This window comes from Globicephala melas, chromosome 12 (genome assembly GCF_963455315.2).
Source record: "Globicephala melas chromosome 12, mGloMel1.2, whole genome shotgun sequence".
In the NCBI taxonomy this organism is placed as follows: domain Eukaryota; kingdom Metazoa; phylum Chordata; class Mammalia; order Artiodactyla; family Delphinidae; genus Globicephala; species Globicephala melas.
In genome coordinates, this window is record NC_083325.1 from 79,039,153 (window position 1) to 79,064,230 (window position 25,078).

Below are 25,078 nucleotides of genomic sequence, written 5' to 3' on the forward strand. Positions count from 1 at the left end.
AAGCTCAACTAGGGGTAGACAGAGGAATGTGCACTTTTTCTTATGCCAAAGTCATGCAAAGAGTCAGTAAGATTCTTCAGTGCTGAGTCACCTCCAGTTTCCAAAGGCAGTGGAGACAGTGGCAGAACACGTAGGGCACATTGGGAGGAAGCTGCCTCAGGCACTCATGGTTACGTTTTGCCAATTCCAGGAACTCAAATATGACAGAGGGAAAAGAGAAGAATGATATTTTCAAACTTTGCCTTGTGAGTAGATAAAGAAGACATACAAAGTGTGATTAGATAGGTAGCCTTTTCCTAAAATCTCTTGTCTACTTTTTAACATGGTATATTCAGTATACAATTAGAAATGTACTTCTCTGTCTGTTCAAGACATTTCAGTTTTGGGAGTCTCCTTTTAATAAGAGGACATACTCACATGTGTATCACCAAATGATATCACTTGTTAACTTCTTCATAGAAATGAGTTGACCTAAGGCCAGAATGTAGCAAGGGACCATCAGATAGGTTATCTGCAGTTGCAGAAACTCCAAGAGCAAAAGGACAGATTGTAGAAGCCTCCAAAAAATTTTCACATGCCCGAAGGAAAGAACATGAGCTTTGAAGACAGAGATACATGCTTAGAATCTAGGAGTACCTTTACCACACTAGCTTCAGGTTACTCAAGTGTGAAAGTAAGTGATAAAAAGATAACCTACTGCACAATAGTATTTGAGATCCTCCTGTCCTTATCTGATTCTTAAGAAGGAAAAATAAGTGAGAGCAGTTCAGAAATCACTTTACTCAGCGGAACCTGGGTAGTCAGCATAGCACAAAGGAAAAAAACCGCCTCAATCATAATCAAAAGCAAGGTTTGTCAGTGCTTCCTTTTGTTAGTACAGTTTTACTGTAACACAGCCACACCCATTCATTTAAGTATGGCCTGTGTTGATTTTCTGTTACAGTGGCAGAGTTGAACAAGTGTGACAGGGCTCATAAGTCTAAAATATTCACTGTCTGGCTCTTTAGAAAACTTTGCATCCCCTGCTCTGAAAAAAATCTAGAATAGCTATGTTGCCTCACACAATACATTAAGCATTGGAATCAGCAAATGGGAGCCCATAAGCCCCTAGGAATTGTTTTATGACGATAGGACATATGAAAAAAGCAAAATGCATTTCTGAAATTCCTCACTGACAACAACTCTGAAGCTGTATAGGATTTCTAGTTTCTTTTTTTTTTTTTTAACATCTTTATTGGAGTATAATTGCTTTACAATGGTGTGTTAGTTTCTGCTTTATAACAAAATGAATCAGCTATTCATATACATATATCCCCATATCTTCTCCCTCTTGCGTTTCCCTCCCACCCTCCCTCCATATCCCACCCCTCTAGGTGGTCACAAAGCACCGAGCTAATCTCCCTGTGCTGTGTGGCTGATTCCCACTAGCTATCTGTTTTACATTTGGTAGTGTATATATGTCCATGCCACTCTCTCACTTCGTCCCAGCTTACCCTTCCCCCTCCCCGTGTCCTCAAGTCCATTCTCTACGTCTGTGTCTTTATTCCTGTCCTGTCCCTAGGTTCTTCAGAACCATTTTTTGTTTTTGTTTTTGTTTTAGATTTCATATATATGTGTTAGCATATGGTATTTGTTTTTCTCTTTCTGACTTACTTTACTGTGTATGACAGACTCTAGGTCCATCCACCTCACTACAAATAACTCAATTTCGTTTCTTTTTATGGCTGAGTAATATCCCATTGTATATATGTGCCACATCTTCTTTATCCATTCATCTGTCGATGGACACTTAGGTCGCTTCCATGTCCTGGCTATTGTAAATAGAGCTGCAATGAACATTGTGGTACATGACTCTTTTTGAATTATGGTTTTCTCAGGGTATATGCCCAGTAGTGGGATTGCTGGGTCGTATGGTAGTTCTATTTTTAGTTTTTTAAGGACCCTCCATACTGTTCTCCATAGTGGCTGTATCAATTTACATTCCCACCAACAGTGCAGGAGGGTTCCCTTTTCTGCACACCCTCTCCAGCATTTGTTGTTTGTAGATTTTTTGATGATGGCCATTCTGACTGGTGTGAGGTGATACCTCACTGTAGTTTTGATTTGCATTTCTCTAATGATTAGTGACGTTGAGCATCCTTTCATGTGTTTCTTGGCCATCTGTATATCTTCTTTGGAGAAATGTCTATTTAGGTCTTCTGCCCATTTTTGGATTGGGTTGTTTGTTTTTTTGATATGGAGCTGCATGAGCTGCTTGTAAATTTTGGAGATTAATCCTTTGTAAGTTGCTTCATTTGCAAATATTTTCTCCCATTCTGAGGGTTATCTTTTTGTCTTGTTTATGGTTTCCTTTGCTGTGCAAAAAGCTTTTAAGTTTCATTAGGTCCCATTTGTTTATTTTCGGTTTTATTTCCATTTCTCTAGGAGGTGGGTCAGAAAGTATCTTGCTGTGATTTATGTCATAGAGTGTTTGCCTATGTTTTCCTCTAAGAATTTTATAGAGTCTGGCCTTACATTTAGGTCTTTAATCCATTTTGAGTTTATTTTTGTGTATGGTGTTGGGGAGTGTTCTAATTTCTTTCTTTCATATGTAGCTGTCCAGTTTTCCCAGCAGCACTTATTGAAGAAGCTGTCTTTTCTCCATTGTATATTCTTGTCTCCTTTATCAAAAATAAGGTGACCATATGTGCGTGGATCTATCTCTGGACTTTCTATTCTGTTCCATTGATCTATAATTCTGTTTTTGTGCCAGTACCATACTGTCTTGATTACTGTAGCTTTGTAGTATAGTCTGAAGTCCGGGAGCCTGCTTCCTCCAGCTCTGTTTTTCTTTCTCAAGATTGCTTTGGCTATTCGGGGTGTTTTGTGTTTCTCTGCCTATATTTTAATTGGGTATTTGTTTTTTGTGTTGTTGATCTGTTTGAGTTCTTTATATATTTTGGAAATTAACCCTTTATCAGATACATGATTTTCAAATATCCTCTTCCATTTGGTAGGTTGTATTTTCATTTTGTCGATGGTTCCCTTTGTTGCGCAGAGGCTTGTTAGTTTGATATAGTCCCACTTGTTTATTTTTGCTTTTGTTTCCCTTGCCTGAGGAGACAGATCCAGAAAGATATTGCTAGAATGATGTCAAAGAGCGTACTGCCTATGTTTTCTTCTAGGAGTCTTAGAGTTTCAGGTCTTACTCAAGTCTTTAATCCGTTTGGAATTGATTTTTGTGCATGATGTGAAATAGTGGTCTAGTTTCATTCTTTTGCATGTAGCTGTCCAGTTTTTCCAACACCATTTATTGGAGAGCCTGTCCTCTCTCCATTGTGTGTTCTTTGCTCCTTTGCCAGAAATTAGTTGTCCATATATATGTGGGTTTATTTTTAGACTTTTAATTCTGCTTTATTGATCTATGTGTTTCGTTTTCTGCCAATACCAGTTTTAGTGTTTAATGACTGAAATTTGGGTTACAAAATATTTATTCAGGTTTTTAAAAAATAGCACTAACAAAAAGAAAAAGGCCTATACTGGAATATAAAATAAATTATCATTTTTTACATTTCTTTCTTTATTTTATTAATACTTTATTTTTTAGAGGAGCTTTAGGTTTATAGAAAAATTGAGTAGAAAGTACAGAGTTCCCATATATTCCCCTCACTTTCTGCCCTACCCACTAGTTATCCCTATTATTAACATCTTGCATTTGAGTGGTATGTTAGTTACAATTGATGAATCAAGATGTCTTTCAGTGGGCAAATGGATTAATAAACAGTGGTACATCCACACAATGGAATATTACTGAACTCCAGAAAAGAAATGAGCAATCAAACCATGAAAAGGTGCGGAGGAACCTTAAATGCATATTACTAAGTTAACGAAACCAGTCTGAGAAGGCTATATACTGTTTGATTCCCATCATGTGACATTCTGGAAAAAGAAAAATGATGGAAACAGTAAAAAGATCAGTGATTGCCAGGGGTTGGTGGTAGAGAGATGAATAGATGGAACACAGAGAATTTTTAAGGCAGTGAAAATACTCTGTCTGATACCATAATGATGGATACCTGTCAGTCTACTTTGGTCCGAACACACAGAAAGTAAACACCAAGAGTGAACCCTAATGTAAACTGTGAACACTGAGTGATATGGTGTGTCAGTATAGGTTCACTGATTGTAACAAAGGTGCTACCCTGCTGGGGGATGTTGGTAACGGGGGAGGCTGTGCATGTGTGGGGACCGGGGTGATGTGGGGAATCTCTGTACTTTCTGCTCATTTTTGCTGTCAACCTAAAACTGCTCTAAAAAAGAAAGTCTGTTAAAAACAAAAACAAAGTCAGCACTTTCTGAAATATGATTTTTTAAGTCTAATTATAATTCCTAGACATCTTGATTTCTGTTTTAGTAATCAAGAATAATTATAAAGATTTGCTGTGCACCTGAAACTATTACAAAATTGTTAATCAGCTGTACCCCAATATAAAATAAGTTTAAAAAATGAATAATTATAAAGAAAGGAAAGTGATTTGGGGATGCTTTATTTAGTTGGCTGTATACTCTTTCATCTCTTTGATTTATTTAAAAACACTTATAATAGGGGTATTGTTCTTTAGCTTCATTTTATGTATTGACGTTTCATGTGGCTTATGCTATAATCAAAGTGGTATCTGGCATAGTTTTATCTTTTTCATTTTTACAGGTTAAACTGATGTAGTGCTACTTCTTCCTTAGCGCCTACAAATGGCTTTTGGAAATCTTGTTTGTTCGTTTAGGAAAATGTGTACATATAGTGGTGAAATTTATCTATTGGGGGCTTGGGGTATATGGTATAATTCTGTAAGTTGTTAACAGAACCTACTTTAAGGTGTCAGTAATTTGATTTTCAAACATTTTTACTTCAGTGGTTATTTTGGAAAGCAACAACGTCAAAGTTGGTATTAGAAACACAGATCTGGATCACAAAATTGGTTGAGTGTGTTACAAATTGCTAATGTACTATGTGTTCAGACTATTGCACAAAGTTGTGCTTTACATGTCGAGTTTCTTCATACTTTCTGAGATTTTCTGAGTTTTTAAGAACTTGGTATACAAGTAGATGTGGCTTTTCCGACATTAATTGTCCTTTTGTTGAGGTATTGCCAGATCCCTTCCCTTTTGCCTCATGCCTTATCTACCTGTAGTTTCCTCCCTTATTTTCATTTGCGCCACTCTTTTCAACTGAACATGCAGTTCTTCCTTTTTCACCTCTTCACCTGTTAATCTCTGAGTCCTGGAAGGGCTTTGGGTGGATCTGTGATATCGCTTGGCATTTTTTCTTTGTGCTGCGTGACTGTTTCCTCTCCCCGTTTCCTCCTTTCCTCGCACCAACGCTTCCTTCATCATTCTCAGCAGTGATTTTGCTTTGTATTTCATGGTGAAAGTTGAGAAATCACTTCCATTTGCCCTACTCTTTCCAGTTTTCCCACAGGAAGAGGTCTCTCTTGCATTCTCCTGAACTTCTTTCTTTACCCGTACCCTGGATTCCACACCGCCCCCTGCTCGGGATTGTTCTAGCAGTCATTTTTTCTCTCTCTCCTGTATCTTTAACCTCTGGTCTATTACCCCCCTGCCTTTTTTTGGACGTAAAAAGTTCAAATCACTCCTATTTCATATATATATATATATATATATATACACACACACACACACACACACACGTATATATATATATACATGAAATAGGAGTGTATATATATATATATACACACACATGTATATATATACATACATGTATATACTCAGAGACTTATATATATATATATATATATATATAAATAAATTAGAGCCATTTTCTCCCCAGCTTCCGTTTTATCTGTCTTCTTTCCATCGCAGCTCAGCTCAGAGGTATCCACTCTGCCCTTTGCAATCACTTCCTCAGTGTTTGTTTACTCCTCGTTTCCCTGGTGTCTGGCTACTCCTGTCACTCCACGGAAACTCCATCAGTAAGGCTCCCTGCTCGCCTTTTAATGTCAGATCGCCTTCATTTGGTGTTTAACAACTTTGTCCTTTGACACTACTGCTTCCTTTTCCCTGCAATCTCTTCTCCTTAGGCTTCTGTGATGTCATTTCGCTTTCTTCATTGTCTTTGTCTTAGTTGTTCATGTTCCTCTCCGCAGTGTGGCTCAGAGTCTTTGGCTTGTCCCTTAAATATTGCTGTCCCCCCAGGGGGCTATTCTTGTCACTAGTAGAGAGTCTTCTGGTATTAGTAATTGCAGTTCTCCTAACTAGTCTGCTTACTTTCAGCCCAGTCCATTTCCAGTCCATTCATATTTCATTTGTCATTCATTCAATAAATACTGAGTATTCTTTCCAAAGTGTAAGTCTATTATGACATGCCTCAGCCGAAAATCCTTTAAATTTGCATTTTGGGGTAAACTGCAAATTCCTTAGCTCAGCAAACAATGTTCTTTTTTATCTGGCCCTTCTCTGCTACTCTAGCCTCGTTTTTCATCACTTCACTTCATACCTTCTTTTCAGTTTATGGAACTAATCGTACTTCCTAACATTCATGCATCTCTGCCTTCCATGCTGTTCTCCTGCGCTTCTTCTTTCTTTACTTACTAATATCCACTGATGCTTTAAAACCCATTTTAAGTGTTCTCCCCTCTGGGAGACTTCGTGACTCTCCGGTTGGGCTCCTTGCCCTCTTCTTTGAGATCCCAGGCACCCTCACTCCACTTCAATCATTAATTTACCAGATTGTGTTTCCCTACAAGATGGAGACATCTTTGAAGGAAGAGACCTCATCTTATTCAGTTTTGTATTCCTGACACTTAGAATGGTGTTCAGTTCATAGTAGGTTCTCAATAAATAATTGCTTTTCTAGGAGTAAGGGAGCAAGTAAGGAGAAGTATAAGGCGCTGGGGGTTAAGGCCACATTAGATGATTCTGCTTTCAATCAGAATATGTCCATTTTATAAACCTGATCAAGTGATGGGAGTGAAATTACTGTGTATTGAGCATCTGCAGAAAGATTATTCTTTGTTTTGTTGTAAGGGAGGTCTAAGTAGTTGAATTGGGACAGAGAAGGTTGAATTAATCAGTTAATCGTTCAGCAAGAGTTTATTGAATGTCATCTATAGGGAGGACTTGTGGAAGGAGAGGTACTGTACAGGACTATGGAAGCCAAGCATTCTTTTTGGGGCAGAGTGGTATAGTGAAAATAGGTTAATTTGACATTATCACCACCTAGCTATGTTTTTTTATTTTTATTTTTTTCCTGCTTGTTAATGTTCTGAGAATTAAATAGACAAATATATGTAAACAGCTCAGTAAACTGTAATGCTCTACAAATTGAAGATGGTTGTCTTTCTTTTATTTTTATTTTCAGTATTTCTTGGTGATTATTTGATTCTTTTGGGACAGTTTGGTGCTAATATATTTCATAAAGAAGTCTGATGTTTTTGTACTGAATAAAAAAGTATGTAGTAATACAGTTTTATGTAAAATGATTATAAGGATTATTGCTAGATTCTATACTAGAGGCTTTTACTTTAGAATATATCGAAAAGAAAGATATAATACTCAGAGACTTACTGTTGCCTTTCCATTTTAGGTTGACTGTGCATTGTCACTTATTCGACTTGGAATGGAGCGGAATATTCCTGGTTTGCTGGTTCTCTGTGATAATTTGGTTACTCTGGAAGCATTGGTTTATGAAGCAGGGTGTGATTTAACCCTAACCTTGAAAGAACTCCAGCAGATGAAAGACATTGAAAAACTAAGATTACTGATGAATAGTGTAGGTTTTATTTTAAAACTTTCTTTTTAACTATTCTATATGTACTTTGATTAATATGTGTCTCAAAGCCAAAGATGTAGTGTCCTTCAAACCAGAGAACTTAGTCAATAAAGGAAGGTTTCTTGACTTAAAAAAAAAACAACCAAGTTTTATGAATAAATTACTGAAGGCATCCAGAACCACTTTGGCTGGTTTTGTACCTTCTTTGCCCTTCATCCATAGTTATCTGTACATGACTTTCTTTCCCCCTTCTAGCGAGGCATATTTAAATTAGCTGTCATTCTCATAATCATGTTTCTAATCCTCAGTTTGTTAAAATTCCCAACTACTTGTATATTCAGATGATTGGCTGGGTGGTTGTATGAAGAAAACATCTTGGCTTCAGGGTTTGTATGTGAAGGAGAATTTGCCCGGCCATTCGTACATTTTTTTTGGGGGCGGGGAGTACAGTCTCCAAAGTTAGGAACTGATTTCTGCTGAGCCCACTTTTCCTCTCTTTCTCATGCCTCTCACCATCTTTTTTTCTCTTATCAATCCCCCTTTTCTCTTTCCCTCTGTCCCCACCTTCCTTTTCTCTTACTAATTTCTTTTCCCTATGATCCACCCAGTGAAAATTGAGTTGTGTTACATGCAAGATGCCTCTTAAGAGATTCAGGTGTATCTCCTGGGATAAAGACGAGAAAGGATTGTATAATTTCAGGGATAATGAGTAAGATTATGTGTGTCATTTGGAGTTTCATGAAGGTGGATGTGAAGGGGTAAAACAAACAGAAGAAGAGGAAAAGTGTGGAAGAGAATCTGGGATTTCTCAAGTGACTCCTTTCTAGAGCTTCTTTATGCGGATCTCTCTCTGTTCTTTTCCCTTTCACATTTTCTGTCGGCCTATCCCACCCCCGCCCCCACCCGCTAACTCTTTTTACACATACACATACATACACTTTTGAGGTAGAATCTCTCTTTGCTCTGGAAGACCTCAGGACTGAGCAGCAGTAGGAGTAATAGTAGCAGCAGCGTGTTTGTCTTACAGAGCTGGGCTTAGGCTGTCACGACCTAGTAGCATGTACCATGGTACTAGGGTGGTCATGGTGCTAAAGAGATGGATCACAGTGCTCTTGCTGCTGTTGGCTCTACCAACCCCAGGCAGAAGGTGAGTCTCCTTGTGAGGCGTGAATTGGAGTATGTTTTAGAAAGTGTTGGGCTTTCATTGTTTCACACAGAGTCTGATTATCCTTGAGCTTTAACTTGTCTGTTATTATCAGGTATTTAATTTAACGTGTGTTTGTTTTGGTGAATTACATTTTCAGTGTTCTGAGGACAATTATGTGACAAGTGCCTACCAGTGGATGGTTCCCTTTCTTCATCGTTGTGAGAAACAGTCTCCTGGTGTGGCTAATGAGCTATTAAAGGAATATTTAGTAACTTTAGCTAAAGGAGACTTAAAATTTCCCCTGAAGATATTTCAGCATTCCAAGCCTGATGTAAGTAGAAACTTTAACATCTTAAAAAAATCTCTGTACTTTTTTCCCTACAGAATTAGGTTCTATTTACAAATTTTTTAATACTAGGCTTTTTCTGATTTTAAGCCGTTGCTCTTTGCTTGAATCCCTCTTTGGGAAGTGAAACTTGTGAAGTAACTTGGGCAAGTCTGGATAGAGATGACTTGGGAATAAAATATTCTACCTTCTCGTATCGTTTTCTGTCTTTTATACTGTTGTTTTTTTAATGCATTTGTGCATCAGAACTATATGGATTAAACAGAAAACAATTTTCTAGGCCCAACCCAGGTATAATAGATTAGAATTTGGGGGAATATGGAATATGCCACTCTTGTTTTTGCTGTTCCCACCATTCTCCTACAGTGAAGGTCACTTTAACCTGATCGGGTATTGAGCTGTTTCAGGTTTCAAAAAGACTGTCCTATTTCCAATTCTCCCGTATTCCTAGGGTGTGGTCCTTTGGGGGTCCAAATTAGAAGTATTGAATACTTACTAGGCCCTTCTGCTTGTAGATACCAGACTGTATTCCAGTAATGGGGACAAATGGGGAAGTCTCCTTAACACTGTAAACTCTCAGCTGCAATTTCCTGTTGGCCTACTTTGGGCCCACACTCCTTAGGAAATTGAAAAGTGCCTCCAGGACTGTGCTGTTCAGTATGGTAGCCACTAGCCATGTGTGGTTATATAAACTAAAATATAAAATTGAAAACTGTTACCCAGTCTCACTAGTTTTCTGTGCTATTCCCAGTATTTGACAATTACAAACAGTGCTACAACGAGTAAGCTGTTTATATTTATTTTGTATTATTGGCATATCTTCAGGGTATATTACTGCAAGGGGATTCTGGGCTCTAAAGGCAGGGTTGTGTTGGTATTACCACATTTCTCTCCAGACGGGTTGTTCCAATTTACATTTCCACCAGCAATGTATGAGCATGGCTGTTTCTCCACAACTTTGCAGACACAATTTCTTGTCTTATTTAAAAGATTTTGCCACCGTGATCGGTGAAAAGTTACCTTTCGGTGTTGTTTTAATTCGTACGTCTCTAAACATGAGTGAATTTGAGCATTTTCCCATATGCTTGAGGGGCATTGTCGTCTTTGTGAACTGTCCCTTCCTGCCTTTTCCCCATTTTTGTGAACTGTCCATTCCTGTCTTTTCCCCATTTTTCACTTTGATTTTTGTTTCTTTGTGCCTTAACTTTTAGAAATTCATATATATTAGTGTAATTAGTCCTTTTTCTGTGGTTTCTATTGTGAATATTTCACCCAGTGGGTAGGTTGTCTTTTGACTTTGTTTATGGTGTATTATGTCATGCAGAATTTTTTACAGTTTATTTTTTGTGTAATCAAATTGAGCAATTTTTTTTTTAATTGCTTCTGTATTTTGAAACATGGTGGAAAACCTTTTCCCATTACAGGGTTAAAGAAGAAATCACTCATGTTTTCTTCTAGTACTTGTATGGCTTTATTTTTATGTTTAGACCCCTAATCTATTTGGAGTGTGTTCTTTTGCAGGGTGTGAGATACGGATCTATTTTATGTTTTCCCTTATGCTACCTAGTTGTTGCAGCACCATTTATTTAAAAAGTTTATCTGTACCTGAGTGATTTGAGATGCCACCTTTGTCATATACAAAATTTCCATTTGTTTTGAGTCTAATTCTAGAGTTTCTCTATTGTTTTATTGGTCTGGTTGTCCATATACTAAGTACCACACTGTTTTAAATTACAGAGATTTTATAGTCTGGTATGGGTAGTATTCCTCTGTAGTGTTTTCTTCCCCCAGTTTTTCAAAAGTTATTCTTGTATATATATTTTTTCTATCTGAACTTTAGTATAATGTCCAGTCACCCTATTCAAGAATAGGGGACATCATTGTATTCATATCTTTCTTACTGTCTTTCGGGGGTGTTTAAAACTTTTCCTTATATAGGTTTTGCACATTTCTTGTTAAATCTATTCCTAACCACTTAATTTTCTGCTTACATTACAAATTGGGTTTTATTTACCCTCATTTTCTCTAACTTTATTGTTCGTGTATATGAAAGTTATTGATTTTTGTATGATAATTTTCAGTGATCCTTTCACTGTTTCATTGAGTTCTTTTGTTGCTTGTTTCTCTGGGGTTTCCCAAGTATTCTAGCTTAACATCTGTTGTTCTTTTTCTAGTTGTCTACTAGTGCATAATTTTAAGACCCTTTGAAAGAAATTATGACTTTGTTACATTTTACTTTGCTATGCAATATGGGAGATAATTAGCAGCCCATGGTGGGGAAGGTTTATTGATTTCTTGGAAAGTCCTAAATGGGCCCCCTTCTGTTAGCTTGAGGTGGGACAAATGATGGTTTAATAGTGACCACTGAGATATTAGTACAGGAATAATGAGAATAAAAGGAAGTGTGTCTTACTATATGAAGTTGGACATCTGTAGAGAGTCTAATAGGACAATAGTGAAAAGTATCTTAATGTGAGCCTTATGATTCACGTACACAGTAGAGTGTATTAAGAAGGCTATGCTGAGTGGCATAGGAAGAGAACGGAAAGGTGCCATGGGAGTACAGAGAGGAAAAAGAATTCATGTAGAGAGTCGTATGAGGATTTATCCATTGGACCAGCAGTTAGCAAGTATAAGCAAGAGACTCTGGAAATCTGGGGAAGTCCAACTGAAGTCAGCCAAATGGACATAAAACTGGAGTATTCGGGAGATTTTAGAGACTAAGGAGGAAGACATTCCAGGTAGGAGTAGAATAAGACAAGGGGACGTAATCAAACTAACGATATGTTTAGATAAAGGCAAGTTATTTAACCTGAGTGGACTAAAACTTTGAGCAGAGAGGTAGTGATTCATAGGACTGGAAACGTGGGTGGGCACCAGGCCATGAAGGAGCCTGAGTGGAAGGCAAAAAGCTTGCTCTTTACCTTTCACGCTGAAGGTCTACTAAAGGGTTTTGAGCATGCCTGATCAAATAGGGACTCTAGAACATTTAACTTTCAAGTGACACTTCAGCGTCTCAGGGAGGGAAAGACAGGAAGCAGGAAGATATCATGAGCATTCTACATGTATTAATTTATTTAATCCTCACAACAATGCTATTAAGAAGATGTTAATATTCCAGTTTTATAGATGAGAAAAACAAGGCACAAATCTGTAATTTTTATATCCCAGAAAATACTTTAAGAATGGGTCTCTGTGGTTTACAATGGGAAAGTGACCCCCAATAGCCATTTTTCTGCATCAGAAATATGGAGTGTATTTTGGGATATGAATATTACCGCATTGCAATGCGACTTCTTTCGAATAGAATGTCAATACTGTTGTGTTAAATGACTAATACATAATGCACACTGAAAAATAGTAAGTTTGAACATCTCTGAATATTAGTTGAGGAATTTTATATATTTTTGTGATTGAAACACATAAAATTTGGTTTTAGGGTTAGAAATGTTGTTTTTAATGAATTGCCTTTTTAGTTCACTGTGTTTCTTCTGTCTACTTTATCTTGAATGGGTCATGAATTGAAGAATTTGTTTTCAGCAGATGCATAGCTTATGGGTACAGATTTTCTTCTCTTGCTGATTCTGTAATTAAAATGCAATTTCATTTAGAATAATTAAAGACCCCAAAAGTCTGTAAGCTAAAGAAGAACCAAGATTTGTTTCTGTGGCTGATTAACTGCGCTATTTAATATTCTATTGACAGTGGTACTGGGATATGGCAAAATTGAATGTAAATCTATTGACATTTAGCACAACATGCTTTATTTCTCTAGTTGCAGCAAAAAATCATTCCTGATCAGGACCAACTGATGGCAGTAGCACTAGAATGCATCTATAACTGTGAACGAAATGACCAGCTCGCTCTTTGCTATGACTTATTAGAATGTCTGCCACAGAGAGGATATGGGTAAGAACCCACAGTGTGCCTTTGTTATGGTTGTGTCTTTTTACTCTAACAGTTAAAATGAAGATGTTCCTTCTCTGAATGTTCATTATAGAGAATTTTGGGAATATAAAGAAGAAAATGAGATCACGTGCAAACCTGTTGTCTCGAGATAGACACTTGTTTTTCTAACAGTGTATAGGACGTCACTATAATTTTGTTAACCTTGATAATTATCCATTAAAAAGCAAGCAAGAATATCACTACCACCACAACAAAAAGTACTCTCTTAAGTGGATAAACGGTGATATCTCTTTGTTTTAAATTGTGTTTCTAATTAAGCTTTTTCCTTATTTATGGGCTAGTTGTGTTTTTTCTATGAATTGTTTGTTCTTGGCCCTTGCCCAGAGTAAAACTTCTAAGTAATAATGCATGGATATACATACCTCATTTAGTGGTATGCAAATCAGATTATATTTTCTCTTTGCAAGTCACATAACAATCATTCCTTTAATCACTCTTTTAACACACAGTACATATTATAAATTTCATATCTGGAGAAGTTAATAACAGCACATGGAAAAGCATGAAAACTGAATGAAAAATCGGTGGGCCTGTTTCTAAGCCTTTGTGACTACAGCTGAGTTACGTAACTTCTATGGTCATCAGTTTCCTCATTTGCAAAATCAGTTGTTTAGACAAGAAGTCTTCCTCATGCTTTGGTTTTCTTCTTTTCCTCTCTTTTCCTTCCAAGGAAATTTTTATTTTTGTGTGTGAAATGAATGATAGAAGTCACTTGATTTTGCAACCCAATGTGAAATAATTGTTTCATGTAGTCATTAATAGAATTGAAATCAGGTGAAAAATTGACGGGGAAGGGATATTTGCATGGTACCAAAGTATTACCTTTAGCAAATATTTTTTTTTTGGGAATTGCAAAGGGGAAATTGACCTTTATAAAGTCTAAGTCTCACTGCCGTCACCTTTGATCAAGTTATCAAATATGGCATCACTTACAATCAGGCAGCCTAGCCATACGTGCCTCCTGGTGAGAAGCAGTATGAAGTAAAATTACTTACCCTGAATCTAATCAATCCTTTAAGCCAAACTTCTAGTTTACAGTCAATGTAGGGAATAAGAGAACAAGTTAAATAACACCATGAAGAAAAGAAACAGATAAATACAGACTGTGAGATATTCTACAGGTCATATTGTCTTTTCACTTTGAAAAGTCAGTGCCATGGAGAAAAACAAATTGGTGGGGATGAGGAGGTGCTATTCCAGAATCATGAAGTCCAAGGGAACATGATCCCCTTCTAATTTTTAACCATAAAGTAAATAATGTATGTACTAGTTAAAATCAGGGTACAGGAAGACTTGTAATCGGTAAAAAACTATTGGTTGCTCTCCTGCCCCATCCTTTGATACCTGCGTTCTAAAAGTAAGCACTCATTATAGATCATGCTTTTCTTCTTGACTTTGCCTGCCTCCTTTAAAATATTGTGCTAACGTTGTTATTTATTGATTTTACAATTTTAGATGATTATTGACTTCCTTTCATTGAAGCCTACCCTTCCCCCATACCTACTTCTCTTAACCATTCTTTTCAGTGTAGTCAAAGTGGTATTTCTATCATTATGATTATGTATATACTGTTTACACAGAGCTGGGTATGATTATATTTCCTTTTTATGCAACTTTTTGCTTTTCGTGGATTGAATAATTTCCTTTTTTGTCGTTTTTTGTTTCCATTTACCTCCTTTACTCTTCTGACAGAAGTGTAAAATTCCTTTTCAAGGTCAAAAATATCTAGTAATCTCTCCTTTCTCTTTTCACTCTATGTCTCTCTCTCTCTCCCTCTTACTTTTGAAACATCTTTCTTAGAATTGTCTTTTCTCTTCCTTTGATAAGAATTGTTCGCTACTCTGCTGTACAGCATTCATCCTTGGACTTTTGTTTGCGTCTCTCTTGTGTTGCATATTGCATTTCTGGGATTATCTTTTCCTTTCTTTGCTTATTCCCTTATTTTGATGGAACATAATCTTGAATAGCTTCCTGTCAAATATTGCATGGAGGCATGTTTATTTTAAGACTATCATATGTCAAAAAAATATCATAATTGCATTGTTACACTTGACGGAAGGCTTGGCTGTGTATGGAATTGTAGGTTTCTGATCCTTTTCCTTGTGAGTTTCGAAGGCATCACTCTTGTCTTCTCCTTCCACTGTTGTTAAGAAGTCCAAGGCTATTATATGGCTTTTTCCTCCCCTTTTTGGAATACTTCAGTACCTTCCCTTCATTTCTAGTGTTCTGAAGTATCATAAGGATGTGTTTTATTCTGAGTCTGAATTTATCATTGTTCATTTAAATCGTGTATTTCAACCTGGAAACTCATGTCCTTCAAACTGTTGGGAAATTTTCTTACATTTTTTTCCTGTTAAGTTTCCTTGATAAGTTTATTTGCATGTCCTTTTTTCTCTTTTTTTGCACATTTTAAATTTATTTACTGCTCTTTTTGTTCTTTTTCCCATGTTTTGATCTTTTGTTAAGTGATCTGGGAGATTTCTATAGTTTTATCTTCTAATCCGTATTTTGAATTTAAAATTTATTTTGGCTTTCTTATTTAAATTCCAATAACTTTTTCTCATTCACTTTCAAACAAAGTAACACCCTGCTTGTTTCACAGATGCATAAATTCACTTCTGCACCTTGCATTACCCCTGCCCCACGGTGATCTCTGATTTTTCATATTCTGTTTGTTTGCATCTCTGTTTTTACTGTGAGGACCTTTCCTCCATGTCTAGTGATTCTTGGCCATGAATTTATATCTAAGATACTAAAAGTTGATTGGATACCTTGTGACAAGCTGAAGGCTTTTCTTTATAGGAGTCCTTGGGAAATTGCCTTATATGTGAGCAGCTAGATTGTCAGTCTTGCTTCAGTTTTGATTTTGGGGGGGTAAGGTAATCTTAGATTCTGTGTATTATGTTACAGAAATGTTGGGTGGTTTGTGGTTTGTAGATCCTGATTATTCATCTCTTCTCATTAAGGGTCTAAGTACTGACCCCCAAGAAGGAAAGCAGTTAACCTTGTTACTGGTAAAGCTAAATGGAGACTGTACTAGTAGTTAATACTTCCTTTCCTCAGTCCAGGTTTAGGGAGTCTTCATGTAGGAAGAGTTACAATCACAGCATCTATTTATTACCCATACCTGTACAGATATGACTGCAAGCTCCCTCCCATCCTTAGTGAAGAGCAGCAAGTGTACCTCTGGGAACCGTGGGCCTTCAGTAGGCAACAAAGGGCTAGTAACGTGGATTGTATTAACAATTTTTTAGCAAACTGTCATTACTCATCCTTTAAAAACCTCAGCCCAGTGGATATCAGAGTGTCAGTAGTCAAGGTGCTCTTCCCAGAGGGTGACAAGAGATGCAGAATCCTCTTCTTAACAAGCATCTCAGAGAGCAGAAGTGGTGGGGAGTTTCTTCCTTAAAGGGTCTAGGTGGGTAATTTGATGGTCCCTCTGCCCACTTGATGCCCCTTGGTTGTCCTTGAATCATCTAGGTAAAATCATTGACTTCCAACTGACATGTGCAATTTTTAAAAATAAATGTATTAGACTTAGTTCTTCAGTTAGTTCTTCAGTGAGATCAAATAAGCATAAATATCAATTAGAGCTCATCTATTAACTTTTAAATAGTAATTTTCCTACCATGAGGAGAAAGTCATGATATTAATTGAATGATGATATTAAAAGAACATTTTTTATGTAGACATTATAATGAGAGGATGAGTATATTTGTTTTCAAAGAATGTGTAGCCTAAGAAATGCCTCTTGTGTATGTGTGAATGAAAGCTTTTTTTGGCTTCAGATTAATGGTTTCTGATCTAACAGGTTTTTTTTTTTTGGTAAACATAAAAAATAGCATGGTACTCTTTTGTTGTTCCATTTATTTTTTAATGATTGTATTTCATAATTATAATTTTCTAAATAATTTGCAATTATAAATTAGCCTAGTATTAAAATATAGGCCTTCAAAATACTTCGTCTGGTTCTCTTTCCTCCTCGCGCCAACTTCGTCAATTCACGTTCTCCCAGTGATCAGTCGTTTATTTTTAGTGGTTAACTGGTTGGTATTTACCAAATGGTTAACTGTGTAGTTTTTCACTATTTAGGAAATTAAATTTTTATACATCTTACCTAGGCAGCACATTTCATCTGGCTGAAAAAAATCTTTAGTCATTATGTTTGTGAATGTCAGTTCACAGAGGAAGAACGCTATATTCTGAAAATCAGTGACAAATGTTTATTGTAGAGTTACAAAATGATAATTTAAAAAATATTGTTTCTGAATGAGTATGTTAATTGAAGTTATCTCCGATAAATGATCTTTTTTTTTTTTTGAAGGACTTTAAGTGGAATATGCCCTAATTTATCACTCTCGTCCAAGGCCTGAAACTTGGTTTAAAAAGATAGTATAATCTTTGTAAATTGCATGAAATAATTGCCACATAGATTTAGACCAGGACAGATTGATCGTTTTAAAGACAGTGAGTGGGCTTCCCTGGTGGCGCAGTGGTTGAGAATCTCCCTGCTAATGCAGGGGACATGGGTTCGAGCCCTGGTCTGGGATGATCCCACATGCCGCGGAGCAACTAGGCCCCTGAGCCACAACTACTGAGCCTGCGCGTCTGGAGCCTGTGCTCCGCAACAAGAGAGCCCGCGATAGTGACAGGCCTGCGCACCGCGATGAAGAGTGGCCCCCGCTTGCCACAACTAGAGAAAGCCCTCGCACAGAAACGAAGACCCAACACAGCAAAAATTAATTAATTAATAAACTCCTACCCCAAACATCTAAAAAAAAATAATAATAATAAAAAAATAAAGATAGTGAGACTTTTGTGTTCAGTTAGGTCATTTTTAATTTTCCAAGTCCAGATAAAGATTTTTATTTAGCTTTCTTATTAAATCCTAAGAATTGCTGGAATTCAGTTGAATCATTGGTTGGAAAGCACCTGAGAGTGTCAGGTACAGTGGTTCTCAGTTGAGAGTCGTCCCTCCAAGGTTGGGACACAGAGTTGCAGAGGGTGGCAGAGGGCTTTTATAGCAGTTGCTTAACCTTTGTAGCAAATCCCTTGCACTTGTATGTGCGTTGTGCCGTGCTAAATCTACCCTATCAGCCATGTTTTTATTAGTTTATCATCTTTTTCACGGTTATGTTTCTCCTAGTCCCCCGTCTACTTTTTTCCCGAGAAAGGAAAAAGGAAAAGTGCTTGTTATCTCCACTCCCGGTAGGAATTATCTGTATGATGGCTGTGTACTTCTCTTTCGTTTTAAAATATTGCAGTGGAGGCAGAGTGAATGATGACATGGGAGAAGTCCCCTGAGTATATAGAATCCTAATGGAAAAGTCCTAGGGGGGTCACAGGTGGAATAGATAGGACTAGGAGAAAGCCAACGTGCAGGGCCATGGTTCCTAATCTGTTTCATTGGTTACAAGAGGAGAGATAAATGATGGCTTTATCGTTTGCCGCTTCTTTAAAGAAGGACTACAACTGATATATAATTCTTTTTTGCTTTTAGCAGAACTGAACTAAAAGTTCTTAGGAAAATAATTGCCCATATCTCACTAATCTGTAATAGAGAATATTGTTACATTCCAGTATTTTTTATCTTAATCTCTTTTGAGTCATGAAAGATGCTGAATGAGTATAGGAGATAAGACTGACCTTTTATTTGGACAGGGTGATACTGTCATATATTAAATACAAGGGAAACATCACTTTTTTTTTTAAACTTAAGTGAGTTTAGTATTTCAAGTAAAAAGTTACTACTAAAACCTAATTTAAATTCTTTTCTCTTAATCCTTTAGTCAGAAGACAGAGGTAACCACAGCTCTTCATGACATGGTAGACCAACTGGAACACATTCTCAGGTGAGAAAAATGACGATCTTTTGGTTCCATGCTGATTAAGGAGGTCTGTCCGAGAAATGTTACCTTAAATATGCCTAGTGATCATTTCCAGTTTCACCTAATATTTGTTTGACTCTCTTAGGAGTGAATTTTCTTAATAATGAATATAATGCTAGCTTATTTTAGCAGAATGCTACAGTAATGAGAACATGGACTTTGAAGACTAGTAGAACTGTGTTCACATCTAGGCGTTGTAACTTACTAGCCGTGTGATCTTTGAGCCTAGGGTTTTCTTAGCTCTCATATCTACCTCATGAGACGTGAAATTGATACTAGATAAAGCATTTAAAGTACCTCACACATAGTCGGTAAATAAGAAATATTAGTTCCTTCAGCAGTTATTACATCCATCAGCAAACAATGTTTATTATAACCCCTGACTTTCCTTTTTGGGGTATACTACATTTGATTGACTCTCTGGGTTATATTATATTAGTGACGCTAGCAATATTCTTTACTGTGAAAATGAAGCATTAAACTGTCTCTTTTGGAGACTGAAAATTTCTAATTTGCTATTCAGGAAGTTTAATATTGTTTACTAGTGTTCATTTTTATATGTATATATAATGTGCTTGTGTGTAATTTTTAAATATTTGCATTAAAAATGAAATTTTAGGACTAGTAAACTTTGTTCTTCCAATATATAATTATAGAAATTATAGGTAATGACATCACTTGATAGTGGTAATATGTAAAGTGTAAGAATTTGGGAATCTACTAATTTGATGTCCCTCTCTTCTCCCCAGCCTCCCTGAAAAATTGAGCATAGTTTGAACAAAGCTTAATGGGTTAAGTCAGTATAGATTCATTCCTTACAAATCTGCATGGTTTCCTTTTTCTCCCTAATGAACCTGAAAAGAGCTTTCTCAAGGAAATACAATATAATAAACATAATCATTTCATAAAAAAATATTTCATAATATACGTCATTTATTTCACCATACGTTCCTGGGTGTAACCATGGGTTGTCTTGATAGTCAAATTATGCTCTCAATACCTCAAGGAAACAGTAACACCCTTTAGGTTTCTGGATGATACCCAGGTCTTTCACTGTTCACCTTAATTTACTAACCTTTTAAAGGAGAACTTTTTTTTTGCGGTTCCACCTCATGGCCATTAATAGTTGATAAATGTTTTAGTGTATATAATGTCAGGTGACGTGACCCATGGAACTTATCTTTATGAAGAGTTACTGAATTTTGTCCAACCTCTCTCTAAGCCCAGTAGTGGTTAATTCATAAATGTGAGACTTGGTGAGACAGAAAAGGTGTATATACAATGCTGATAATTACGGAATAGGATATCTCAAGAAGATCCATATGAGAACAGAAATCTTACTTGTTTGTTTATAGAATGGATTCTTGAGGGAGATGGAGCCTTATGGGGTTTCTGTGGTTTTCCAACCCTAAAATTCTTTGCTTATTGCTTTTCTAGCAGCCTTGCCTATAACAGAATACTCACTAAGGTTGTTAAGAGTTAAAGCTGGGTATTGCAGTTATAGATTTGGCTTATTTTGCTGACTTGATGCTTTTACAGTACAGGAAAATTATAAAAAAAAAGATTTTGAGGTAAGGATACGCCAGGCTTTTTAAAAAATGTTAACTTATCCCAAGTATATTGTAATAAAAGTCAGTAGGGGAAATAAGATTTGATATATAATTATTAGCTTTTTTTTGCCGAGAATTAATGTAATGTGTAAAATTTGGTCATTTTTTATGCTACTTTTTTTAAAAATACTTTTAACACCTAAGTGCTACTTACGTGTTTTAGATTCTTAGAGCTTTTTTGTTTGGTAGCAAGACTTATTTAAAAATTTTTCTTTTCACTTACAGTGTGTCAGAGATTTTGGAGAAACATGGACTTGAGAAACCAATTTCGTATGTTAAAAATACTCAGTCTAGCTCAGAAGAGGCACACAAGCTGATGGTTAGATTGACCAGGCACACTGGTCGTAAGTGAGTAATAAAATTAATTGATAATTGTGTGTGATTAAGAAAAAGTACTACTTTTTTTCTTTTTCTGACTTCATTGGGTTATAATTGACCAACAATAAATTGTACATATTTAAAGTATAGAATATGATAAGTTTTGATATATGTATATACCCATGAAGCCATCACCTCGTCAAAATAATGAATGTATCCATCACCCCTAAAAGCTTTCTCTTGCTCCTTTATAATCCCCTCCCTCCTTCTGCTTCTCCTCATTACACCCCCATCCCCTCCCCAGGCTATCACTGATCTATTTGCTGTCTCTACATCGTCCTTTGCATTTCCTAGAATTTTATGTAAATGGAGTCATAACAGTATGCACTTCATTGGTTGGTTTGTTTGGCTTCTTTCACTTAGCATAATTACTTTGTGATTCATCCATGTTGTATCATGGATCCGTAGTTTATTCCATTTTATTTGTTGACTAGTATTCCATTGATGGATTTATTGCACTTTGTTTATCTATTCACTTGTTGAGGGACATTTGGTTTATTTTGAGTCTTGGCTTTTACAAATATAGCTGCTATGAATATTCATGTACAAGCCTTTGTATGGACATGCGCTTTCATTGCTTTTGGATAAATCCATGAGAGTGGAATGGCAGGATCATATGGTAGGTGGATGATTAACTTTTAAAAAAACTGCCTAACTGTCTTCCAAAGCATTTGTACCATTTTATTTTTTAATCAGTCTTTTAGGAGCGTTCCAGTTGCTCTACATGCTTGTCAGTACTTGCTGTGGTCAGTCTTTTAAAGTTTAGTGATTTTAATAGGTATGTTGTGGTATCTAATTTTGGTCTTAATTGCTTTCTCCAGTGAGTAATAACGTTGAGCATCTTTTTATGTGATTATTTGACATCAGTGGTATCTTCTTAGATCATTTTAAAAATTGGGTTCTTTACTGATTTTGAGAGTTTTCTTATACATTCAGGATACAAGTCCTTATTAGATATACGCTTTGCAAAGATTTTCCCCTATCTATGCCTTATCTTTTCATTCTCATACCTGTGTCTTTTGAAGGGCATACTTTATAAATTTTGATGAGGTCCAGCTTATCAATTTGTTCTTTGTTGATTGTGCTTTTGATGTCATGTTAAGAAACTTTTGGCACAAAGATTTCCTCCTGCCATTTTTAGTAAAATTTTTAGTTTTACATTTTACAATCAGTTTCATGGCCCATTTTGAAAGTTCATTTTTGTTTATTGTTCAAGGTATAGATTATTTTTTTTTAATATCTGAATATTGCAGCATCATTTGAAAAGACTGTTCTGTCTGTACTGAATTGCATTTGCCTCTTTGTTGAATATCAGTTTTCCATATTACGGGGGCCTATTTTGGGGTCCTTTATTTTGATCCATTGATCTGTTTGTCTATCATTCCTCTAATAACCATCCTGTATTAATTATTATGGATTTATAGTAATTCTTAAAATTATTGTAGATTTACAGGAAGCCTTAAAATTCTCTCTTTATCTCTGTCTCTTTCAACAGTTTACTCTAGTTATTGATTTATGTGCCTTATGTTCCCTTCAAAATCATAAGCTTATCTAAGGCAAGTGCTACAGTCACCAAACATCTGATTTGGAACCTTACATATCATTGGCCCTCTCTCAGTAATTACTAAATGAATAATTTAGGAGGTGTTGACAATTTAAGTCTTAAACTTTCTTTACAGCTATAAAAGCTTTTAGGGGTCAATATTTCCCATCATGTTGGCTCTAGTCAAGAACCTACTCTTCAGTAAGAAAGCCTCACTGTTGCTGCTAGATTACCTGCTGTCCTTCCATTGAATCCCTCAAATACTTCTAAAGTCCTTGCAGTTAATTTCTGCTTATGGCATTCTACTTACTGTGAATATGTAAGAGAATACGGCCTCTTTTTTCAAGGTAGTCAACTTGAAATGAATCTTAATTATTTCATATATGCTACTATGGCTTGGCCTTTAGCACCTATCAAATTTTCTTATGCATATTCTAAATGGTGACAGATTTCACTGACTGTCACAAATCAGGTTTTACTATCTTGAGTGCAATACTATTTCTCGCTGGAAAATACACCTCCATTCCAAAGCTGTAACTAATACATCATGTTTGTATTCAGGTATTTCCCTGTCAATTTGCACACCTCTTGTATAGTGCCTCCAGGTTCTTCTCTTGGTTCTTATTTACTGCATGTATTCTAAAAAGACCTTTGGAAATAATGTCTTATAATTTATTTTAATTAGAACCTGCACTTAAGGCTAGCCATGTGTGAGAAAACATTAATACCATCTGTCCCAGTGTTGCTGGCTTCTAGAAGAACAGCTGGGCTGCGAGAACTTGAATTCAGCTAGACAGTGCCCAGGTCTGATTTTATGAAGCTGGTGCAAGATGGACACTCACTTTTTCAAACATTTTGCTACTTTACTGCCTGCGAGCCAAATTTGAAAGAGTCTTTTAATTCTTTGAAGCCCACCCAAAGAGTTCACATACCAAGGTCTAACTAATGGAAACACTTCAGGGATTATCCTTGAAGACTTGCAAATATATCAGTTTGTTTTGTGTATTTGTATGCTGGAAAAAAAAATGTATTCTCTTAAGCTTTAATACATATCAGAGAGAAATAATTGTTCATTTTGTGTAGCAAATAGAAAATGCTATAAGCAAATGAAGCATATGGTTATTAAAAATTTTAGGTGAAAAAAATTCCTGAAGACTAGAATTTTTGTAGGAAAGATCCCAAATGCATAATTTTTCCATAGCAATACTATTAAACACGGTCTATTTGCCCTGTTTTTAATGCATAAGAAAGAAAATGATGCGTGGAAAAGGAACACCCAGTTGGTATTTGACAAACAGAAAACAAAACCAAACCTACCCTTTTCAAACAATGAGATTCATGATTATGTAGAACTTCAAGACTAGAAAATAAACATAAATGATGATTCCAAACTCACATATATTCAACAAAGATGAACTTTTGAGAGAGGTAGAGAGAATTACAGCACATTCTCCCTCCTACTAGACAATATTAGTGGTTGTGTATGTGACTACAGAAAAACAAACAGATGTGTTTGTGACTTCCAGATTTATTCATTCACACTTGTTGAATGCTACTTTGTACCAGAAAAATATGGGGAGTGTCTTTTCATACATTCTAGTTTAAGTTAATTATCATAATATACAAAAAAGGAAACTGAAGCTCAAAGAAATTTATTCAAATCCATACAGATAACTGAGCTTGTTTTTATACTCAGGAAAAATTTTGTTTCATTGTCTGTGTTTTTTCAAAATTAATCTCATCCCTTCCTTATCATTTTTTGAGATTCTCTTTAAGTGAGAAAGCTGAAATTCAAGAATGTTAAATATAGTCACGCAGCTAATATGTGACTCTCTGTGACATTGTTAACAACACCGTTTCCCCTGTTGCAGGAGAATCTGAACCACTGATTCTTTAAGTCTGTAAGTCTGGATACTACCATGAAATGGTATTTGATCAACTAGATAGTGTAGGCCTCACTACTTCATCTCTGACTGGTAAATTGCTCCTAGAGGAACTGTGTAAATGAACTAGAAAGCCTGGTAGGGGCTTGAAGCTTTGGCTTTCCCACGTGTGGTCACTGGCTTATCCTTGAGGGGAGCCTGAAAACTATGCCAATGGAATTGTTACAAAAGGTATCAGCTCGGTGCTTTGTGACCACCTAGAGGGGTGGGATAGGGAGGGTGGAAGGAGGGAGATGCAAGAGGGAAGAGATATGGGGATATATGTGTATGTATAGCTGATTCACTTTGTTATACAGCAGGATCTAACTCACCATTGTAAAGCAGTTATACTCCAATAAAGATGTTAAAAAAAAAAAAAGGTCCTGACTTTTGTGGGGAATGAAGCTTCTTCCTAAGCCAGATAGGAACTGCAGCTACCTGACAGGGCTTGTCGTACCTGGGCTGGCACCTGGGCTGTCGCCTGGGTGGGAGAGAACCCCCACAGTG

The 25,078-nt window shown here is 36.3% G+C and overlaps 1 protein-coding gene across 3 annotated transcripts in view; it reads left to right on the forward strand.

Annotated features, from left to right (window-relative positions):
* NBAS (NBAS subunit of NRZ tethering complex) overlaps positions 1-25,078 on the forward strand; it is a 339,511-nt gene that overhangs the window by 136,557 nt on the left and 177,876 nt on the right. For all 3 annotated transcript variants that reach the window (XR_009566136.1, XM_030844571.3, XM_030844572.3), the window contains 5 exons: positions 7,583-7,768; positions 9,073-9,246; positions 13,037-13,170; positions 19,020-19,082; positions 20,954-21,076. Coding sequence is in view for 2 of the 3 variants with exons in the window: in XM_030844571.3 (XP_030700431.2) it covers positions 7,583-7,768; positions 9,073-9,246; positions 13,037-13,170; positions 19,020-19,082; positions 20,954-21,076 (680 nt within the window). In the remaining variant the exon portion in view is untranslated. The remainder of the gene's footprint in view (positions 1-7,582; positions 7,769-9,072; positions 9,247-13,036; positions 13,171-19,019; positions 19,083-20,953; positions 21,077-25,078) is intronic.